Below are 18550 nucleotides of genomic sequence, written 5' to 3'. Positions count from 1 at the left end.
TTACTTATATCTTTTATAATTGAGTATTACACTCTAAAAATAAGATATTTTATGAGGTTCACTCAGAATTAATTTAGTAACTAATCTTAAAAAATTTCCGTCCAACTCATATTGTCATGTAACTGCTGATTTTTAAAATTTTAGTATTGAAATAGTCTGTTCAACACAACTAGAATTCTGTTTTGGATTTCTTAGCCCAATTAATTGTAATAATTATGTTTTTCTTTTAGAGGAAAAAAAAAACTAACATATCACCTATGACAAAATACATGTTGAAAATTACTGTTAGAAAAACTTTGCGTTTGTTATTTTAAAGATTAATAATTCATTCATGACAAAAATGATGAGATTACATGTAGTTATTTAGATCTTTAAAATTCTGGAAGACTATTACTGTCTTGTAATTTCAATAGTCTATATCCACCACATATTTAACGTTAATTCTTATGTACTTAGTTTTCTTACTTCAATTCCTAACATGTATTTTGAAATATGACTATTACCCTAAGTGGCACATTTCATAATTTTTTGTCACAGGAAATATGTCATTTATGAATAACACTAGTTTTTGATTTATGCAGATGATCATTAACAGGAAGTTGATATATGCTCAATTAAGTTAGTCTCTGAATTCAATTTGTCCTGTTTTGATAAGCACTGCTTCTAGACATTTATCACATCAGCAAAAGATTTTAATACTCTTTTTTAAAAAATGTCTTTTCTTTCTTTAAGATTTATTTATTTATGCATACAAGAGCTGGGGTACAGACCAGAGGTGTGGGGGTGGGGTGGGGTGAGAGGATTCACCAGAGACAGAGTGGGGGACAGAACAGGCAGATTGACTGAAATGCACTGCTGAGGGAGCAGTGGGCAAGTCAGGAGAGGTCTGCTGTGCCATGTGGGCAGCTCCCTGGCTGGAGACTGAACTCGTGCTGCAGTGATTGAGGACAGCCTCATAGGCTGTGCCCCAACCCCTGCACCACCAGGGAGGCCCAGACTTTAATACTCTTAAGTTACCACAAAGTATAAGGCCATATAGGTCTATACTCATAATGAATTCATGTCACATTTGGTTTAAAACGAATTTAGACTACCTATAGAACTCCTTTTGATTTTTGTGGCATCTTTCATTGAAGCAAGTTCAAAGCTATTTTCTTCTCTCATTTGTTAGCTAAGCCATTCTTAATCCCTATGAAGTAGACAGATCAGACTAAATATGCTCTAAATTTACAAGTGGAAAAAATACAACAGATAAAGAGATATCCTAGACTCAATTTCTCTGACAGATGAATAAAGGTCTTTAGCTTTCAAATGAAGAATGAGTAACTTTCTTCCAAAGTGAGTTGAGGCTAGAAAAATTGTACTGAATCATGCACTTATCTGTACTCCCTCATCTTATCCAATTCTTATTTCAATATAGAAAGTTGTCCATTTTATAGATGAAGTTTCAAAGGCCTGAAAAAGTTAATTGCCAATGCCATAAGTTTAGGCAGAGCCAGAACTGCAATTTGAATTTAGGTTAACCTGTTTCGAGGTTTTTGCTTTGAATCCCACCTGATACTATCTCTCCACCCTACCCGTGGTCTTGTATACATACCATTCCTGGGGCCAATCCCAGTGTTAAAAATGTTATATGGCTCTATCACTGATATGCCAAAATCTCACAGTGGTGTATGTTTGCTTTTTCATTTGTTGTTGATCTGAAAAAGCACACTTAGCAGGCTGAGAACTTAGCATGAATGCATTGAAAGGAACTCTTTTCTGATTTGTCACATATTATTTGTGCAAAGACTATTTAAAATACATTGCTTTACTCATGTAATTTGCAGCAACATGGATGGAGCTGGAAGGGATCATGCTCAGCGAAATAAGCCAGAAAGAAAAAGAAAAATACTGGATGGTCTCACTCAGCAGGAATTTAGAAAACCTAAATAAGGGACCAGGAAAAAGAGTAACTATAAGAAAGAAAAAATCAAAATCAACAAACAACTATAAACCAGAGACACACTATGGGGGGGAGGTGGGAAAAGGAACGATTGGGGTCAAAATAAGGGGGGTGCAATTGTATGGGGAATATGAAAATAATAAATAAATAAATAAATAAATAAATAAAATACATTGTTTTATAATTCATGGTAAGTACTACAAATATACAGTGATTCTGACTCTTGTCTTTTCATCTATCATTCACCCTCAGGTATTAATCAATAAAGCATGTGCAAGGCACTATTTGCGTTTCTGAGAAAACAGCATTAAATGAAACAAAGGGTCAAGCTCATGGGCTTATCATTAACAGAGAAATGGAATCAGACACATATACATAGTAAAGAAAAATATATAAAATGGGTATGTGTTCATTTTTTGCTAGCGTCCCCTTTTTCTTCATCTTCTTGCACCCATGAGAATGGACCTGGAAATTTGGGGCTGAATATATTTAAGGTTATTCATTAGGTATTGCCTGCACAAGTTTGCTTTGTCTTGAGATTTTCTCTTTTTCAATAAGTCAAGAGAAAAATGCAGGCGAGGGAAATTTTCTTGGAGCTGTTTTAGCTAGAAAAATATTTCAAATTGAGAAATATTCCATAGAGTCTACGGCCATACCACCCTGAACGCGCCCGATCTCGTCTGATCTCGGAAGCTAAGCAGGGTCGGGCCTGGTTAGTACTTGGAAGGGAGAAATATTCCATAGAAAGCAATCGGGAAGTGTGGAGTTTGATCTACTATTCAGAAAAAGGTGACCATTCAAAGTTGTTAAATAACTAGTTTTAACCTACAGAAATTAAAAGAAAAAAGCTGTTTCAAAGTTATTGGAACACAGTATTTTATAAAAGGAAATGAAGGGAATATTTCCCTTCAAGAATATACTCAGCAGGGCCTCCCCTGGTGGCGCAGCAGTTGAGCGCTGGGCTGCGAAGCTGCCAGCGGCCTCTGCAGCGCCGGTTCGATCCCCGGCTGCCAGGCGAGGGTCCCACATGGCGCGCAGACCTCTCCTGCCGCCCGCTGCTCCCCTCATCAGTGTACTTCGTCAGTCTGCCTGCTCTGCTCTCCCCTCTGGCTCTGGTGAATTCTCTCACCCTCCCGTGCTTCTGACTGTACCCAGTGCTTGTATAAATAAATAAATAAATAAATCTTTAAAAAAAAAAAAAGAATATACTCAGCATATTATTATTTCAAAATCATTTGCTTGCAACCCAGAAAGAGAAAAAAAAAATCTGAACAAAGATTAAGATACGCAAAGAACAAGAAACACTATTTCCTAATACAAGAAGTAGGTTAACGGTAAATGAATTTACACATGTTAAAATGAAGCAAACAAAACTAGATGAGTCATTCTTTTAGCTGGCCCATCACTTCCTCATTTTCCTCCAAAGGGAGAAGTTAAACAGGAGAGCAACTTCTCAACCACACAATGATTGCCATGGTAACTCACCACTCCATACATGTATGTATACATAAGGAAGTGCTGGAGAAATGACTTTGACATCCTTGAGAAGAGGTAAGTTGTTTGGTGAGCATGGGTGTGGGCGGGGGATGAAACAGCCAGAGAAAGGGCAAATATTTCCATTCAATAAGGCTACACTGCTTAGAGAACTGTGAAGGCACAAAAAGGGAAAAGACACAGTTCCCAAATGATAGGTGCATACAATTTAGTGAAAGATTACAACAAATACTATAAAAGGCAGGGGTTTAGAAGAGGGAAGAAAATCAAACAGAAAACATTTAGAAAAACTTCACTGAGAAGCAAGATTTGGATCAGATCTTAAAGGGTAAGTAGAATAGTAACAGCTATTCAGAGGAAAAACTTGCAAAGCAACACTCCAGGCACAAGGAAAAAAGTGGACAACCGACCCTTGCATCTTTCTAGCACTATGACCTTATGTTATTACTGAACTAACTTTATTATAATAACTTCATTCTCTGGAATATTGACACCTATGGGAACAACTGTATCTGCATGGCCAGCAATTTGCCTATTATTTGATACATGGTAAATACTCAATACATTGGCATTGCATGATAAAAATGTATGAATGAGAGAAGCAAAGACACTAAGCATGGAGTAGAAATTTCATGTGTTTGCAAATGATAAGAAGGCAAGACTATGGAGCAGAAGATGTGGGATGAGTCCGTTGTTGGGTAGGTAGGGAAAAAGAGAGTAAGAATAGAGAGTTTAACTAAGAAATAAAGTGAGAACAGTTAGGAATATCTATTAACATTTTTTCAACCAAGAGGAAGCTGGTATAAAATGTCTGATACTTGGTCACCAAAGTCTCTTAAAATTTCTGTAAAAGAATCACAGTGAACAGAGACACATCATCTAATGTTCAGGCAACAGGTATTTACAAAATCTTTCCTCCATGTCAGCCATTGTGTTAGGAGGTGGACATACAGTAGCCAGTAAAAACAGAAATGGTGCTTATTGTCCTGAAATTTTCTAGTCCAATCTAATTATTTCATCAATTCCTAAATACAAAGTATATTGGCTCAGTTTTGTGCTAAGTAACTTAACTTAGTATTCAAGGGAAAGGAAAAGAAAGAGGTAGCTCCCTAGTAAAAAGAAAAATGCAATTATTTTAGGAACAAAGATGAGATAAGAATTAACTGCTATCCAAGTACAGAGTAAGTGATTTGTCCAGCCAAATTCAGTCTCAAGGTTTCACAGATATTTGAACTGGATTTAAGGTTAAAGGGTAAATCCTTGGTTCTCAGAATTCTTGAAACCACATTAAAAGATTGTGTGTTTTATGTGCATATATGGAACTGTGTGTGCATATATAGAACTATAATGTGAAAGAAGTATGTTTGTGTGGCATATATGGAACTACACTGTGAAAGAGATATGACACGCACTTTCTTCACATCAAACATTAAAAATCACTACACAAGGACTGTAGGAAAATGAAAGAGATAAATTACCAGCCTAAGTTGCCAACTAAATTGAAGCAAGAACTTTAAGCACAAAGTTTATTACATAGACCTTGGACTAACTCCTCAACAATATGAGCTTTGCCATCATGAAGGTCAAGCCTGGTACTTATTCAGAAATGTGGGGTTTCTTGATGGAACTTTGTCAGAAAAAGCACAGATTCTCCTACTTTCTGAGAGATTTATAAACAAAATCCAATCCATTCTCACTATTTCCACACTGAAAATTAAGGGTGAAGGTACTATTTTAATTTTAATGATCACACTGGGTGAAAAGACTACCAACATTTTTGCAAATTGATATCTGGAATGGTATCCATTCTGCTAAAGGCCAGTTGAGAATATTTTAGCAACTGCTATCAATGTAATATCCAGATACCCAGTAAGTATGATTCTTCTGATTATCAAAAAGAAGAGGAAAACTGCCTTAATTTTATAAACATCTCAAGATGGGGAAAAATCAAATATCCTATTATAATAGTGAGGAAGAAAAATAATCCAGTAACAAGAAAATTTGGATGACTGCTATATATTAAAACTCAAATCTGGAAGTATGACTTTAAACCTCTAAAATATATGAGTGCTGTAAACTAACACTAACTCAATAAGCATAATAATAAAAAATTAAAACTAAAATCTCTGGATAAACCTAACAATAACAGTAATAACAGTAAAAACACCAACAGGACCTCACTTACCTGGATCTTACTGCTTTACATCTAGAAGACCCTGTGTGAATCAACAGGCCTCCAATTTACACATGTTTTGTTGCAGAAGTTCTTTTACAAGCTGGCTATTCGAAATTCAATAAATCACTTACAAACCATGGTTTGATTTCAGGACTAGTTGCAAAACATGACTTATTCAACAAACATTACTAAATAGCAATTTAGCTCACAGAATTGTTAAATTAGAGAACTGTGGATTCAAAGCCCTGAATGAAGAAAACCCAGACATGTAAGAGGAGGGGAAGAGAGAAGCAGGCATGCTGAGGAGGAACATTCAACACTCTCCCACTTCCCCTGCAATTCTAAGGGACAAACTTTTGATTTTCTTTTCCATCCAATCTATGTTTTTCTGAGCCACTCGATTTCCAAGGGACTTCTAACCACAGGTTTCTTACATCCCATGATTCAGCATATACATTAATCTGTATTGGAATATTGTCTTGCCCTTCAAAGTGCCTTAAACTCCAGGAGTAGAGACTGAACCACATTCTTTGGGTCATTTCTAGAGCAACTAAGCATAGGAACCACACAGAATTAGTCTGAAATCCCAAATTCTGCCATTGTTGGCTGCATTGTTTTAAGTAAATTATATAAGATGATGTAAAAGTATGAACTCTTGATATGGCATGATTAGTGCTGACTCTTGGCTGCAAGGTATGTTATAGTGAACAAATCACTCAAGCATGTTACACCACAGTTTCATTAAATGGAGGAAACAGAAGAGCCTACTTCATATTGAGAGAATTAAGTGAAATAATTAAAGTATTTGGAATAATTCTTGCGCCCAGTAAATGTTAACTATTATAATTTGCCCCTTTGAGCATCTATTTCCTCCTCTGTAAAAGGATGCCATCCACCTTGAAGGACCGTGATGAGTATTACACATAACAGATAAAGTACTTAGCATAATATATTGTACTAGTAAATGTAAGAATTGTTAGTGTCTAATCAGTTTTTATCTTTCTGTTAACAGGAAAGCAACGTTGTTGGGACTGATTAATGTGACTTTTAACACTTACAGAGTTTGTATTATTAAAGACACCATGCTACAATGTAGGAATTCAGTTGATCACAACTAAAAAAGGACTACGTTACCTAAAGTATAATGTTGTCTGAATTAAATTGTGAGACTCTTTGGGATAATAGTAATGCAGAGCATGTATGTCTGATTCATTACTGGGATCCCCCAAGTCCTGATATATTGTACTGAATACATGTGCTGAATGTAAACATGAATGAATGGCTATTAAACAATAAAAAAACTGAGAGGTGACAATGAACAGTCATAAGTAAATAACTATGGGTACTTATAAAGAAAAAAATTATTTCCAATTGGAAAGAATAGAGGACATTTCATGAAGGTCTTAGAATTTGAAGAGTTCAAAGGAAAAAGAGGACATTCCAGGATGAGGGAAGGCATGAGAGAAAGGAAGAACTAATTAATTTTTTTTTTCAAATTATAGATTAATCACAGTATAGAAAAGTGAAAAGAATTAGAGATTAAGACCTCAGCTGCAAGTAAGTAAACAGATTTTTTAAAACTAAAAGGTATATTACATTTACTGATGGAAAATTGTGATTATTATTTTAATTTTCTTTATATTGGAAAATTACAATCACAGAGACAATATGCAATCATTCCCTGTACTCATACCTACCCCCAAAAGTACTAATTCAGGCTGTATCTTATTTCGTCTACAACCATTCACTGCAAATCACAAACACTCTATAATTTCAATTTTAAATGTTTCTGTATATATCTCTAAGTGATAAGATCCTTTCTGCAAGCATAACTACAATGTCATTATCATAATTTATGAAGTAATAAAAGTCATTGATATTGTCAAAATTCTGTGTTCATATTTTTCTACTTTTCCCATAATTTGTTTCATAATTTTCCTGGATTAAAAAAAAAAAAATCCAACTAAGGTCTATACATCGCTCTCTGTCTCCTCCTTCCTTCCTTCCCATTTAATCACTTTATATAAAATAAAACATACAGCAAAAAGCACTCAATACATACGTACAAGCTAATGATTTTTTTAAAGTGAGCACTCAGTCCAGGAATAGAACTTGCCAGTTAAACTGAAGGCCTGCCACTGGCCCCAGGTCAACCACATCTCCTTTACTACCATCCAAAGTTGCCATATCTATACTTTCATAGAAAAGTCACTTCTCTGTTTCCATTTATAATTTTATCACCTAGGTGTGTATCTTTAAACATTCTAGTCTGGGCCCTCCTGGTGGCACAGGCGGTTGAGCACAGCACTGCAAAGCTGTCCGCAGCCTCTGCAGTGCTGGTTTGATCGCCGCCAGTTGCAGAGCAACCCACATGGCACTGCAGAACTCTCCTTTCTTGCCCGTTGATCCCCTCAGCAGTGTATTTTAGGCAGTCTGCCTGTTCTGCTCCCCACTCTATTTCTGGTGCATCCTCTCACCCTCCCGCAATTGTGGCCTGTACCTTGGTTCTTGTATAAATAAAATAAATCTTTTAAAAAAATTAAAAAAAAAAAATAAACACTCTAGCCTTATTCTTACTTTAAATGTGTCTTACATGTCTCTTTTAATGCATAAATTTCACTCCACGCTTGCTTGGTTTTTTTAATGCAATGTTACTTCCATTAGAAAAAGAAATAAAATTTATTTTAAAAAGATCAATAGAGCATGCTTTTCTTTTTTTAAAATTTATCTGCTGGATACCCCAGGGCATTTCAACTATAGAATTTCCCATAGCCTGGATTTTGCTGATTGCAAACTCATGGTACAGATCAATATATTCCTCCATTCTCTGTATTGTCTGCAAAATGGTAGTGAGATCCAAAGGTTGTATCAAACTTGTATTTAATCTACTTGGCACAATTATAGTTAACGTTGTGTTCTTTCATTGAAGAAATGTGTCTGGCAGCTTCTATCCTGATAATATTATCATTATTGATGTTTAAACCTTAGATTTATTAATCTGTTGGAGGCTGAAATATGATTACATTCTATCCCTATCATTTCCTTTTCACTTATTAGTAGAAATATTCTTATAAAAACACACTTCTCTGTACTATTCTATATCCCATATACTTACTGGAAAGGTATAACAAATACTTGATTTTTTCTATTTACCAGTTTTCAAGAAAATGAACTGATTTCCTATTGCTATCTAAATGTGATCAATTAATTTAAAAAAAATCATTATGAATGTATGGGTTTGAACTTAATTCATGGGAGTCAACCCTTTGTAATTCATATCCTAACTGAAGTTTAAACTTTTCCATCTTTAGCCAATGGAAGATTGTTAAAAATGACTCCTAAATCATTTCATTAAGGTCTTAGGTATGCTAACAATTTCAATCATGACAATGAAATTGTCTATTTCTTATTTTAATTGTGTTGACTTTTGCCTCACTGTTTTGAAGCACTCTTAGCACATATACCATTGCTATTTTCATGCCTTCCTGGTGAACTCTTTATTAATCTAAAAAGCCCTCTTTATTTCTAATACATTATCTCTGATAATATTTATTATCTTACAATCTACTTAATATAAAATCAGTATAGCCATTCTAACATTTTTTTGTTTTGTTTTGTTTTGTTTTTTTAAAGATTTATTTATTTATTTATACAAGCACTGGGTACAGTCAGAAGCGCAGGAGGGTGGGAGAATTTGCCAGAGCCAGAGTGGGGAACAGAACAAGCACACTGATGAAATACACTGCTGAGGGGAGCAGCGGGCGGCAGGAGAGGTCTGCGCACCATGTGGGACCCTCCTCCAGTGGCCGGGGAGCAGCCGGGGATCGAACTGGCACTGCAGAGGCTGCGGGCAGCTTCACAGCCCAGCGCTCAACCGCTGCGCCACCAGGGGAGGCCCAGCCATTCTAACATTTTTATTCATCTTTGATTTAAAATTTTTCTTCCACTTTTTCTCAGTTTAGCTTCATTTCTGAAATTATTTAGTTGACTGAGTAACAAAATTTCTGGACTCTTCTAATTTTTATTTATGTTTCTCATTTTGTGTCATTTTAATGTCTTGCAGCACAATTTGAAATAGTATTTTATAATATAAACTCTGATATGCCTTTTTCCTGTAGAAATATTTTTCTACTTTTCATTATCCTTTTTATTAAAATTTTGGACAGGGATTTATAGTGACTCTTTTGTGTTGCACATTTTTATGTGAAACTAGTTTATTCTGAACCTTAACATATGCCAGGTATCTTCAACAGAGATTCTCTTCAAAATTATTGTGTTTAGATTTTCTAATCTTGCTCCTCCATGGTCAGCTGGTTCTTTGATTTCCTACCTCTACATTGTCCTGATGCATTCTATGTTTAATTTGACTTCCAGCAGTTTGTCTTTAATGTGGCTGGTCATTTGTAGAGTTCTGAGGCACCGGAACTATTCCAATTCCTTCAGCATCTCTTACTCTTGGTCTCCTGGACTTCCCCTCTACTAGAAAGCAAAAAGCTTTCCCGATTTCAGCTGTTGCTCTCAATTGGCCCACCAAGGTTTCCGGTGAGGACCCACTGGCTTGTTTGTGGTTCTTCAGTTCTCAGCTTTGCCACACACCACATTACTATTATGTGTTCCTTCCCGTAAATGCTGTTTCTGTATGAGTCATGTCAGTGGTCTATCCTGCTTGCTTTACTGAAAGTGTTTGTTGGAGATAACTTGTAACTGAATTTTGTTGTTAACTTTGTTTGTGAGTTTTTGGCTTTGGTTTATATGGATATCTGAAGAGATTCAACATGTAAACTGCTACAATAAATACTACTTCCAACACTTTTGTTTTTAATTAAACACTTTTCAGATATGTCAGATGTAGAAGAGACCACAGAAGGACTGTGTCCACAAATAAAAGCAAACAAGAAAACATATACAAGTAAAAACTACAGAACTGACTAATCAAGGAGTTGAAATTTATCAGATGAATTAGCAACTTCTGACTTCACTTAGCAGTGAAACTGTGTTTCATATGAAGTTAACATAAATAAGGCAATTCTAGGATTTCAGTGAATAAAATTTAAGAAATGTGGGTTGAGGCAAAACATTCTTCACCCTTCCTTTAAAGTGGTACAAAAGGAAGATGCAGATACAGGTATTATAGGATTAATAAGGAAGAAATTAAACCGATGAGAAAAATCCCAGTTTATACATTACTAACCCAAGTAATAATTATTGTCATTTTAGAGAGGGTAAAATAACTTCTCATTTGCTTACCTTATACCAAGTGATGCTTGGTTTGACACTGGAAGGAAAAAATCCATCTACATTTGGGCAAGAGATCTTCTGTACACCAAATTCTAGATATATTTTATGTACTGGGAGTTTCATGGGAGACTTGAAGCAGTTATCTTTTTGAACAACTTCCAGAGGAAATGCAACTTTACTGCAATATGTGGTATTCCTATAATGAGAAATATTCAGTGAATGGGTAGTCTTACTTTCATTTGATTTAATGGAGCAAAACCATTAAAATGAACTAAGTGAAGCCATTCTATATATTGAGATTGTCTTTATAAGTATAAGTTCATGTAAAAATTAAATGCTTCATTGAAGTATTTCCTATACCACAGGACCTCACAAAGTAAAAATGACACAATTAACAATTATTGGTATGTAAATATTTTTACATAGTTCCTAAACACATGTGTGTATAGATATGTATGAATGCATGTATCTATACACATACATATTTCACCAAAAGAAAAACATGGTACAAAGAAAATCATGGTACAATCAAATTCATTGTACATATATAAATAAGCACACACATATATATATATGTATTCACACATGATCCTTTACTGGTGTGGGGAATATGGCTTTGTGTCTACACAAATGATCCTGTGCCATGATGTGATATAAGTATACACATGTTTATCCTCAAAACAACCTCAATATCACTAGTAGTTGTGAGAATAACCAATTAACTCAAGTTTTAATGGTATAAAAATTTTTCAAAATAAATGTTTCCAGAAGAACTAAAAATCTATAGTTTTTGCTCCAGTAACCCTGTTCCTGGAATTTTCTTCCTCATGACAGAAGTGTGGAAAAGGAGAATTGGAGAGAGCACATCATCAAAAATGCACATCCAGTGCTACATTAACAAGAAAATATTAGAATCAATGGAAAAATCTACAAAAGGAAGACAATAAACAAAATCATGGGATAACTATTCAGAGGTGTACATACCTGTTAAAAAAAAAAATCAAACCAGAAGAAAAAAATGCTTGTCAACACATAAAACTAATACTTAGGATGACTAGAGGATCATATTTCTATTTTAGAGTTTGCACAGGTTGTTTTAATCTGCCAGGGGGACTCTTCTTATCCCCTCACATTTCACACCAGGGTCTCTGAGTCACCTTCAAACCACCCAACATCTAAATTACATTTCTAATTCTCCAGTGTCCCAGACATTTCCTTAATTAAATTTATTATAGTTCAAGCAAAGATACGATCATGTGTGTGTTTTCTTTTATTTATTGCATCTAGTACAGTGCCTAAACTTTCAATAGATTTTGAATACATATTTGTTAAATGAATGGAATGGGTATAAAACATATATATGTATACATAAATAAATATTTATATTTCATTTATATATGAAAACAATGAAGGGAACATAGATAATAAATGTAACTGATTTTTTTCAGGGTGATGGGTCAATGGGTCATTCACTGTCTCCCCTTTTTGTGTGATTCTCTTTTTTACCGACCACAGATAATCACTTTTGAATTAAAACTGAATTCAATGGGAAATATCCCCACATTCTAGATTTCCTTTATAGTTATATAAGATAGGCATATAGTACATGAAGTTATAACAATCCAGAAATTGGGCCTCCCCTGGTGGTGCAGGCGGTTGAGCACTGCGCTATGAAGCTATCCCGCAGCCTCTGCAGTGCCGGTTCGATCCCAGCTGACTGGCGAGGGTCCCACATGGCGCGGCAGACCTCTCCTGTCTCGCCCGCTGCTCCCCTCAGCAGTGTATTTTGTCAGTCTGTCTGTTCTGTTCCCCGTTCTGTTTCTGGTGAATCCTCTCACCCTCCCACGCATCTGGCCTGTACCCCAGTTCTTGTATAAAATAAATAAATAAACCTTTTTTTAAAAATCCAGAAATTGATAAATAACATTAAAGGTACAATCAGACCTTAATAGCCATGTAGCCTTGCTTCAGTAATATCAAAGAAGTTTAGGAAAGTTTACGAAAGGACTTTAGACAAGTATTCAGTTGCCAAGGAAAAAGCAATAGAGATACTGAGCACTACAATATATAGTGGCAAAGACCCAGGTCATCCAGAAAACTGATGACCCCTTGATGGGTATTCACTGCTATCCTTTTGGGAAATGTAAATGGCTCACCAGTTGTCAAGAATGAAAAGGAACTCAAACAGCATGTAGGCCACCCTTCTCATCATACAGATACAGATACAAAAGCTCTTGGCTGTAAACATGGCTTACTTAATGGTACCAGCTAAGTAGTGGCAGAGCAGAGATGATGGCCTAGTTTTGTCTTATTTTTTTTTAAAGATTTATTTATTTATGCATATAAGAACTGGGGTACAGGCCAGAGGTGCAGGGGTTGAGAGGATTCACCAGATAGACTGGGGAACAGAACAGGCCGACTGACTGAAATACACTGCTGAGGCGAGCGGCAGGCGAGATAGGAAAGGTCTGCTGCACCATGTGGGTCAGCTCCCTGGAAGGCCAGGATTGAACTCATGCTGCAGAGGCTCTGAATAGCTTCACAGTGCTGTGCTTAACCCTTTGAGCCACCACGGAGGTCCAGTTTTGTCTTCTGGTTCAGTGTTCTTTCCATTATAAAATGTTCTGACCTCTCCTAAAGTCTGTATTAGTAAATAAATAATGGGCACATGAGTACTTCAGATTCCTTGGAGATACCAGTTAAGAGTCGATTCCAATAAAATTCAAGTGTCAGATGAAAGACTCAGAAGGGCCTTCTAGAGTTTACAAGGGACTCCTAAGGTCACAGTGATCAAAATTCTTTACTGGGATAAGAAGGTCCATTTTTCACTTAATCATAAAACAGCTTGTGTTTATCAAAGCATACTCATAGTTCCCCATCAGAGAATAGTAAGCATCCATGAGACAAGGAGGATTCAAAAGTTTTAGGATTACTCATTTTTAAGTTGTTTTTCTAAGTTGTTGCATGGCTAGGTTATGTTATTCAGCCCTATTGCTATGCACTGGATTGTGGCCACCCACTCTATCTAGACCTGTTTTCACAGTTTGATGATTTAACCTTCATACTCTAGAATTGACTGTACGTGGAGATAGGCACTGGAAAAGTAATGAATCTATAAGGGTGAGGCCTAATTAAAAATAACTGCTGTTCTTATCACAGGAGAGGATTAGGACAGAGAAGACACAGAAGGAACACCACCAGGAGATATAAAGAGGAGATGGCCATCTAGGAACCAAGGAGAAAAGAAAAAAACCAATACCACCTACACCTTGATCTTGGAAATCTAGCTTCCAGAGCTATAAGCAGGCAAATTTTGGTTGCTTAAGCCACCTAGTCTGTGATACTTTGTTATTACAGCCTGAAAGCTAAAAAGAGAATTGGGGGAAAAGATGGCTCCCCCAAACATTAATCTGTAGTAGAACAAAATTAAGTATACTGTGGAATAAAATGTAAAATCTAGATGAACTTTCAAGGAAAAAAAGCAGATTTGAAAGAAAGTTTGTACTAATAGAGTGTTTGGATTATATGCTTAGATTCCCAGAGGTCTGGTGCCCATCTGTGTCTTAAGTGAACTTTAGTGTAAAAGTTTGAAATGCATTGTTCTGACTACATTTGGTGTCTTCCAAATAGTCTTTCTTCTAGGAAAGCATACTGAATCTTTATTTTGTGCTAGGCACTTTAAAAGGTTCCAAGAATGGGAGATATGAATGTGTTCTCATTCCTGCTTTATTCATTGTCTAGGAATATAGATGCCTCCATGTGTGGCAAAAGTGTAGGCACATTTTAATGTCAGGGAAAGAAGATGAATAAATAAAAAAGGCTCCACATACAGACAACCCTGATATATATCAGGATTTGAAAATAAATCAGCTATGGAGAATGTTCTGAAGAACCCAATCATTTTCTCTGCACACTACTTTCAGTTAACCTTAACTAAGTCACAAAGAAGAAGTGTAGCTCTTTCTAAATACTTCCTTCTCATTTGCAACTTCATAGTACATAGTACATAGTACTTCCTTCATAGTACTTTGCTGGACGAAGGCCCAGGAATGAAAAGGAAAAGAGAAAGTCACTGCCAAGAGTCAGGCTACCTTAACATGCAAGTATAGTTGCCTGTGTCATTGAGGAGGGTGGGCCGGAACCAAAGCACATCTTTCTCCTTACTAATGCGGTTCTCAGGGAGACGGAAGTTAATTGGCTCCTCAAGGTCTCGGTCCTGCCTAGTCCAATACCAGATGAGAGTAAGGCCAGCTGAATGGGCTGTGCTGTAGTTATATTTCAAGAAGTGTTCAAAGAGTGGGCACTTGATGCGAGCTGGCTCGTCTTCAAACACTTGGATCTGCCTCATGGTATCTAGTCCCCAGTCATCACAGCGTTCTGGAAAAAAACAAAAAGAAAGGACAAATGAGTCACCTCATGTTCAAGGCCTCCAGAGAACACACCTTGTGTTTAGAATGCCCAACCTTCCTCAATACCCCCTTCTGGAGTAAACTTCAATAGCCTCTCTAATAATTGTATGCAACTGTCGGTGTGAAGAAATGACTTCCCCTCATTCCTTTATCAGCTTTGAACTATCTATTGGTTAACAGTTTGATCAGAAAGCTAGATCCTGTTGAAGCCTATAAGCCCTATGGGATAGAATCTTATCTGATAAAGAAGTCATGTGTTGTTTCACTTCGCTGGAGTCAGAGAAAGTTCTAAGGAGAAAATGGTAACTGAAATGATAAACCTTAAAGATTCGTGTTGCTCCACAGGTTCTCCTCATTTGGAAGCTAGATTAGTACTGCTCAATAGGAATAGAATGTGAGCCAGATATGTTGTTTTAGATGTCCTCATTGCCACATTAATAAAACAGATGCAGAGGAAACAAATTTTAATAATTTTTAAAACTTGATATATCTAAAACACCCCCAAATTTTAAATTATTTTACATTTACATTATTTTGTGGGCACTAAATCTTCAAAATTCAACCTGTTTTACACATACTGCATATCTCAATTTGGGGCTTGTCACATTATCTATCAACTACCATATTGGACAGTAGCACTGAAGACCTTAAGAAGTGAAGAAGTCACAGCAATTCTCCCTGGGAACAAAGGTCCTAGAGTTTCAATGACTGAGTCAAATAAAATGTGTAATGGCTTTATAATTTGTTTTTAATAATGAAAAGTAATCACTTTCATTCAGGAATTAAAAAAAAATAAACCATGTTAGTAAATGACTTTTTAAAAGAGTTTTATCTGAGTGGAGACACTAGATTTCATCTTAAGGACGCAAGAAGAGAGGTCAGGGCTGATACAGTCTTAGATGCCCAAAACAATCATCCTAAAACAGTTTTCTTTTCACTTTTCACCTTACAAACATACACACATAAGCATGTGTCTATATATCTGTATCTATAAAACTGTACTATTTTTGACTTATTTAAGTTGATATCTAAAACTTTTCATACTTTACATGTATAATAGTTGGAAAGGATATACTTAGTGTTATTTTTGCAAATAATGCCTTTTTAAAATAAGATGTCTATGCTAAACTTTTAATACATCATTTAATAACAGTGGAATAATGATTTAACACACACAAGTTTATTTAAAGGTAAGTAAGCACACTTTCTTTTAACCATTGGTAAATTTATTCTGTTCCTTGTCCTCTTTGAACTTGTATTATTAATTCTATTATCATTACACATAACTTTACTCTAATGGGATATATTTTTATGTTTTATAGTTCTCTCTCTGTCTCTCGCCTCGCTCTCTCTTTCTCTTTCTTTCTTCTTCTTTTTTTCTTTTTTCTTTTTTTCTTTTTTTTAATAATAAATTTTATTTTTATATTCCCCATACGATTGCAATCCCCCCATTCTGATCCCAATCCCTCCCCTCCCGCCCCCCACCCCCCAAAAAGTGTCTCTGTTTCATAGTTTTTTGTTGATTCTGATTTTCACTTTCTTATAGTTATTCATTTTCCTGGTCCCTTATTTAAGTTTTCTAGATTCCTGCTATGAGTGAAACCATCCCGTATTTTTCTTTTTCTTTCTGGCTTATTTCACTGAGCATGATCCCTTCCAGCGCCATCCATGTTGCTGCAAATTGCATGTGTTTATCTTTTTTGAATGCTGAGTAATATTCCATGGTGTATATGTACCACATCTTCTTGATCCAGTCATCTATTTTTGGGCATTTGGGTTGTTTCCAAAGCCTAGCTATTGTAAACAGTGCTGCTATAAACATAGGGGTGCAGGTGTAAAACTCGCAACAACAAATGTTGGCGAGGGTGTGGAGAAAAAGGAACTCTTCTGCACTGTTGGTGGGAGTGCAAACTGGTCCAACCACTATGGAGAGCTGTGTGGAGATTTCTGGACCTACTAAACATAGAGCTTCCATATGATCCAGCAATTCCACTCCTAGGTATTTACCCAAAGGACACAGAAACATCAATTCTTTCTCTTTCTTTCTTTCTGAGAGACAAAATTTCAACCTTCACACCTGTAGGTAGCAACTTTCAGCAGGAAGTAGGTACAGAAGATTGAGATTGTTGTCCCTACCCCTTAAAGATAAAGAGGGTGAAAGGTCTCTCTGGAATAATTAGACAGGAAGGGCCCTAGGACAGAGACCGAGGGTCTGTACTCAAGGACAGAAATTTTCTGTTCCCACTGATTTCATCAGAATGGTAAATAAGAGGGTTAATAAACATGAAAGTTACTGAAATCTTTGAAAGGGGAAAAGAACGGTTAGCTGCAACTCCTCACCCCTATTCAGTAATTCTGGATGACCCAAATCCTAATTATTTAAACTCTATCTTGGTTTAACCTCCAGGATCCTGGTATGATTCAATAGCCCCTAGTAACCACATATACATATATAATCTCAGCAGCCTTAAAACCCAAGGCAAGATTCTGCCCACACTTTTCTCGAGCATGTACTATATTATTTGCAATAAAAACTTGACTTCTCTCTCACTTAGTCTGACTCCCACACGAATACTTTCTTGCACTAAAGTCAAGGACCAGGGTCCCTCAGCATCCCAGAGCACAACAAAAGTCCCAAAAGAAGGGCCTCCCTGGTGGCGCAGTGGTTGAGCACTGGGTTGCGAAGGTGCCCGCAACCTTTGCAGCACCGGTTCTATCCCCGGCCGCCAGGCAAGGGTCCCACATGGTGCACCGTCCTCTCCTGCCACCTGCTGCTCCCCTCAGCAGCGTACTTCGTCAGTCTGCCTGTTCTGTTCCCGCTCTGCCTCTGGTGAATTCTCTCACCCTCCCATGCTTCTGACTGTACCCGGTGCTTGTATAAATAAATAAATAAATCTTTAAAAAAAAAAAAAAAGTCCCAAAAGAAAAGAAAAAAAGGAAAGAAGAAAATTCTCAAATATTTCAAAGGAAAAATAAATCCCAGGACTTAAGACCATAGCCTTCTAAATCAAAATGACCTTTCAACTGCCTCAGCACAGTGGATGAAAAAAGACTTACGCCACAAAAGCATTTTAAATTCTGTGGGAAAAGAGAAGATTCTATAAACTACCAGGAAGTGAAAAGTGGGGTGAAATGGTTACATACAAATGACAAATAGTCAATATGGATTTGGATTTCTCAAGAATAAGATGGAAAACTAGAAGATAATGAACCTGAAGGAAAATTATTTCTAATCTTAAATCTAAACCCAGTGAAACATTCAAGTATGTAAATGACATAGGCTTGTTA

General features: G+C 36.3%; 1 protein-coding gene across 4 annotated transcripts in view; it reads right to left on the bottom strand.

Moving 5' to 3' along the window:
* IL1RAP (interleukin 1 receptor accessory protein) overlaps nucleotides 1-18550 on the bottom strand; it is a 134265-nt gene that overhangs the window by 32436 nt on the left and 83279 nt on the right. For all 4 annotated transcript variants that reach the window (XM_037525283.2, XM_037525280.2, XM_054700440.1 and 1 more), the window contains exons 3-4: nucleotides 14945-15230; nucleotides 10863-11049 (exon numbers count right to left, since the gene is read on the bottom strand). In XM_037525283.2, the coding sequence (XP_037381180.1) occupies nucleotides 10863-11049; nucleotides 14945-15230 (473 nt within the window). The remainder of the gene's footprint in view (nucleotides 1-10862; nucleotides 11050-14944; nucleotides 15231-18550) is intronic.

This window comes from Talpa occidentalis, unplaced genomic scaffold (genome assembly GCF_014898055.3).
Source record: "Talpa occidentalis isolate TD23 unplaced genomic scaffold, MPIMG_talOcc4v2.1 talOcc4.4, whole genome shotgun sequence".
NCBI lineage: Eukaryota > Metazoa > Chordata > Mammalia > Eulipotyphla > Talpidae > Talpa > Talpa occidentalis.
The sequence above is the reverse complement of the archived record's forward strand: the minus strand, read 5'-3'. Positions and strand labels throughout refer to the sequence as shown.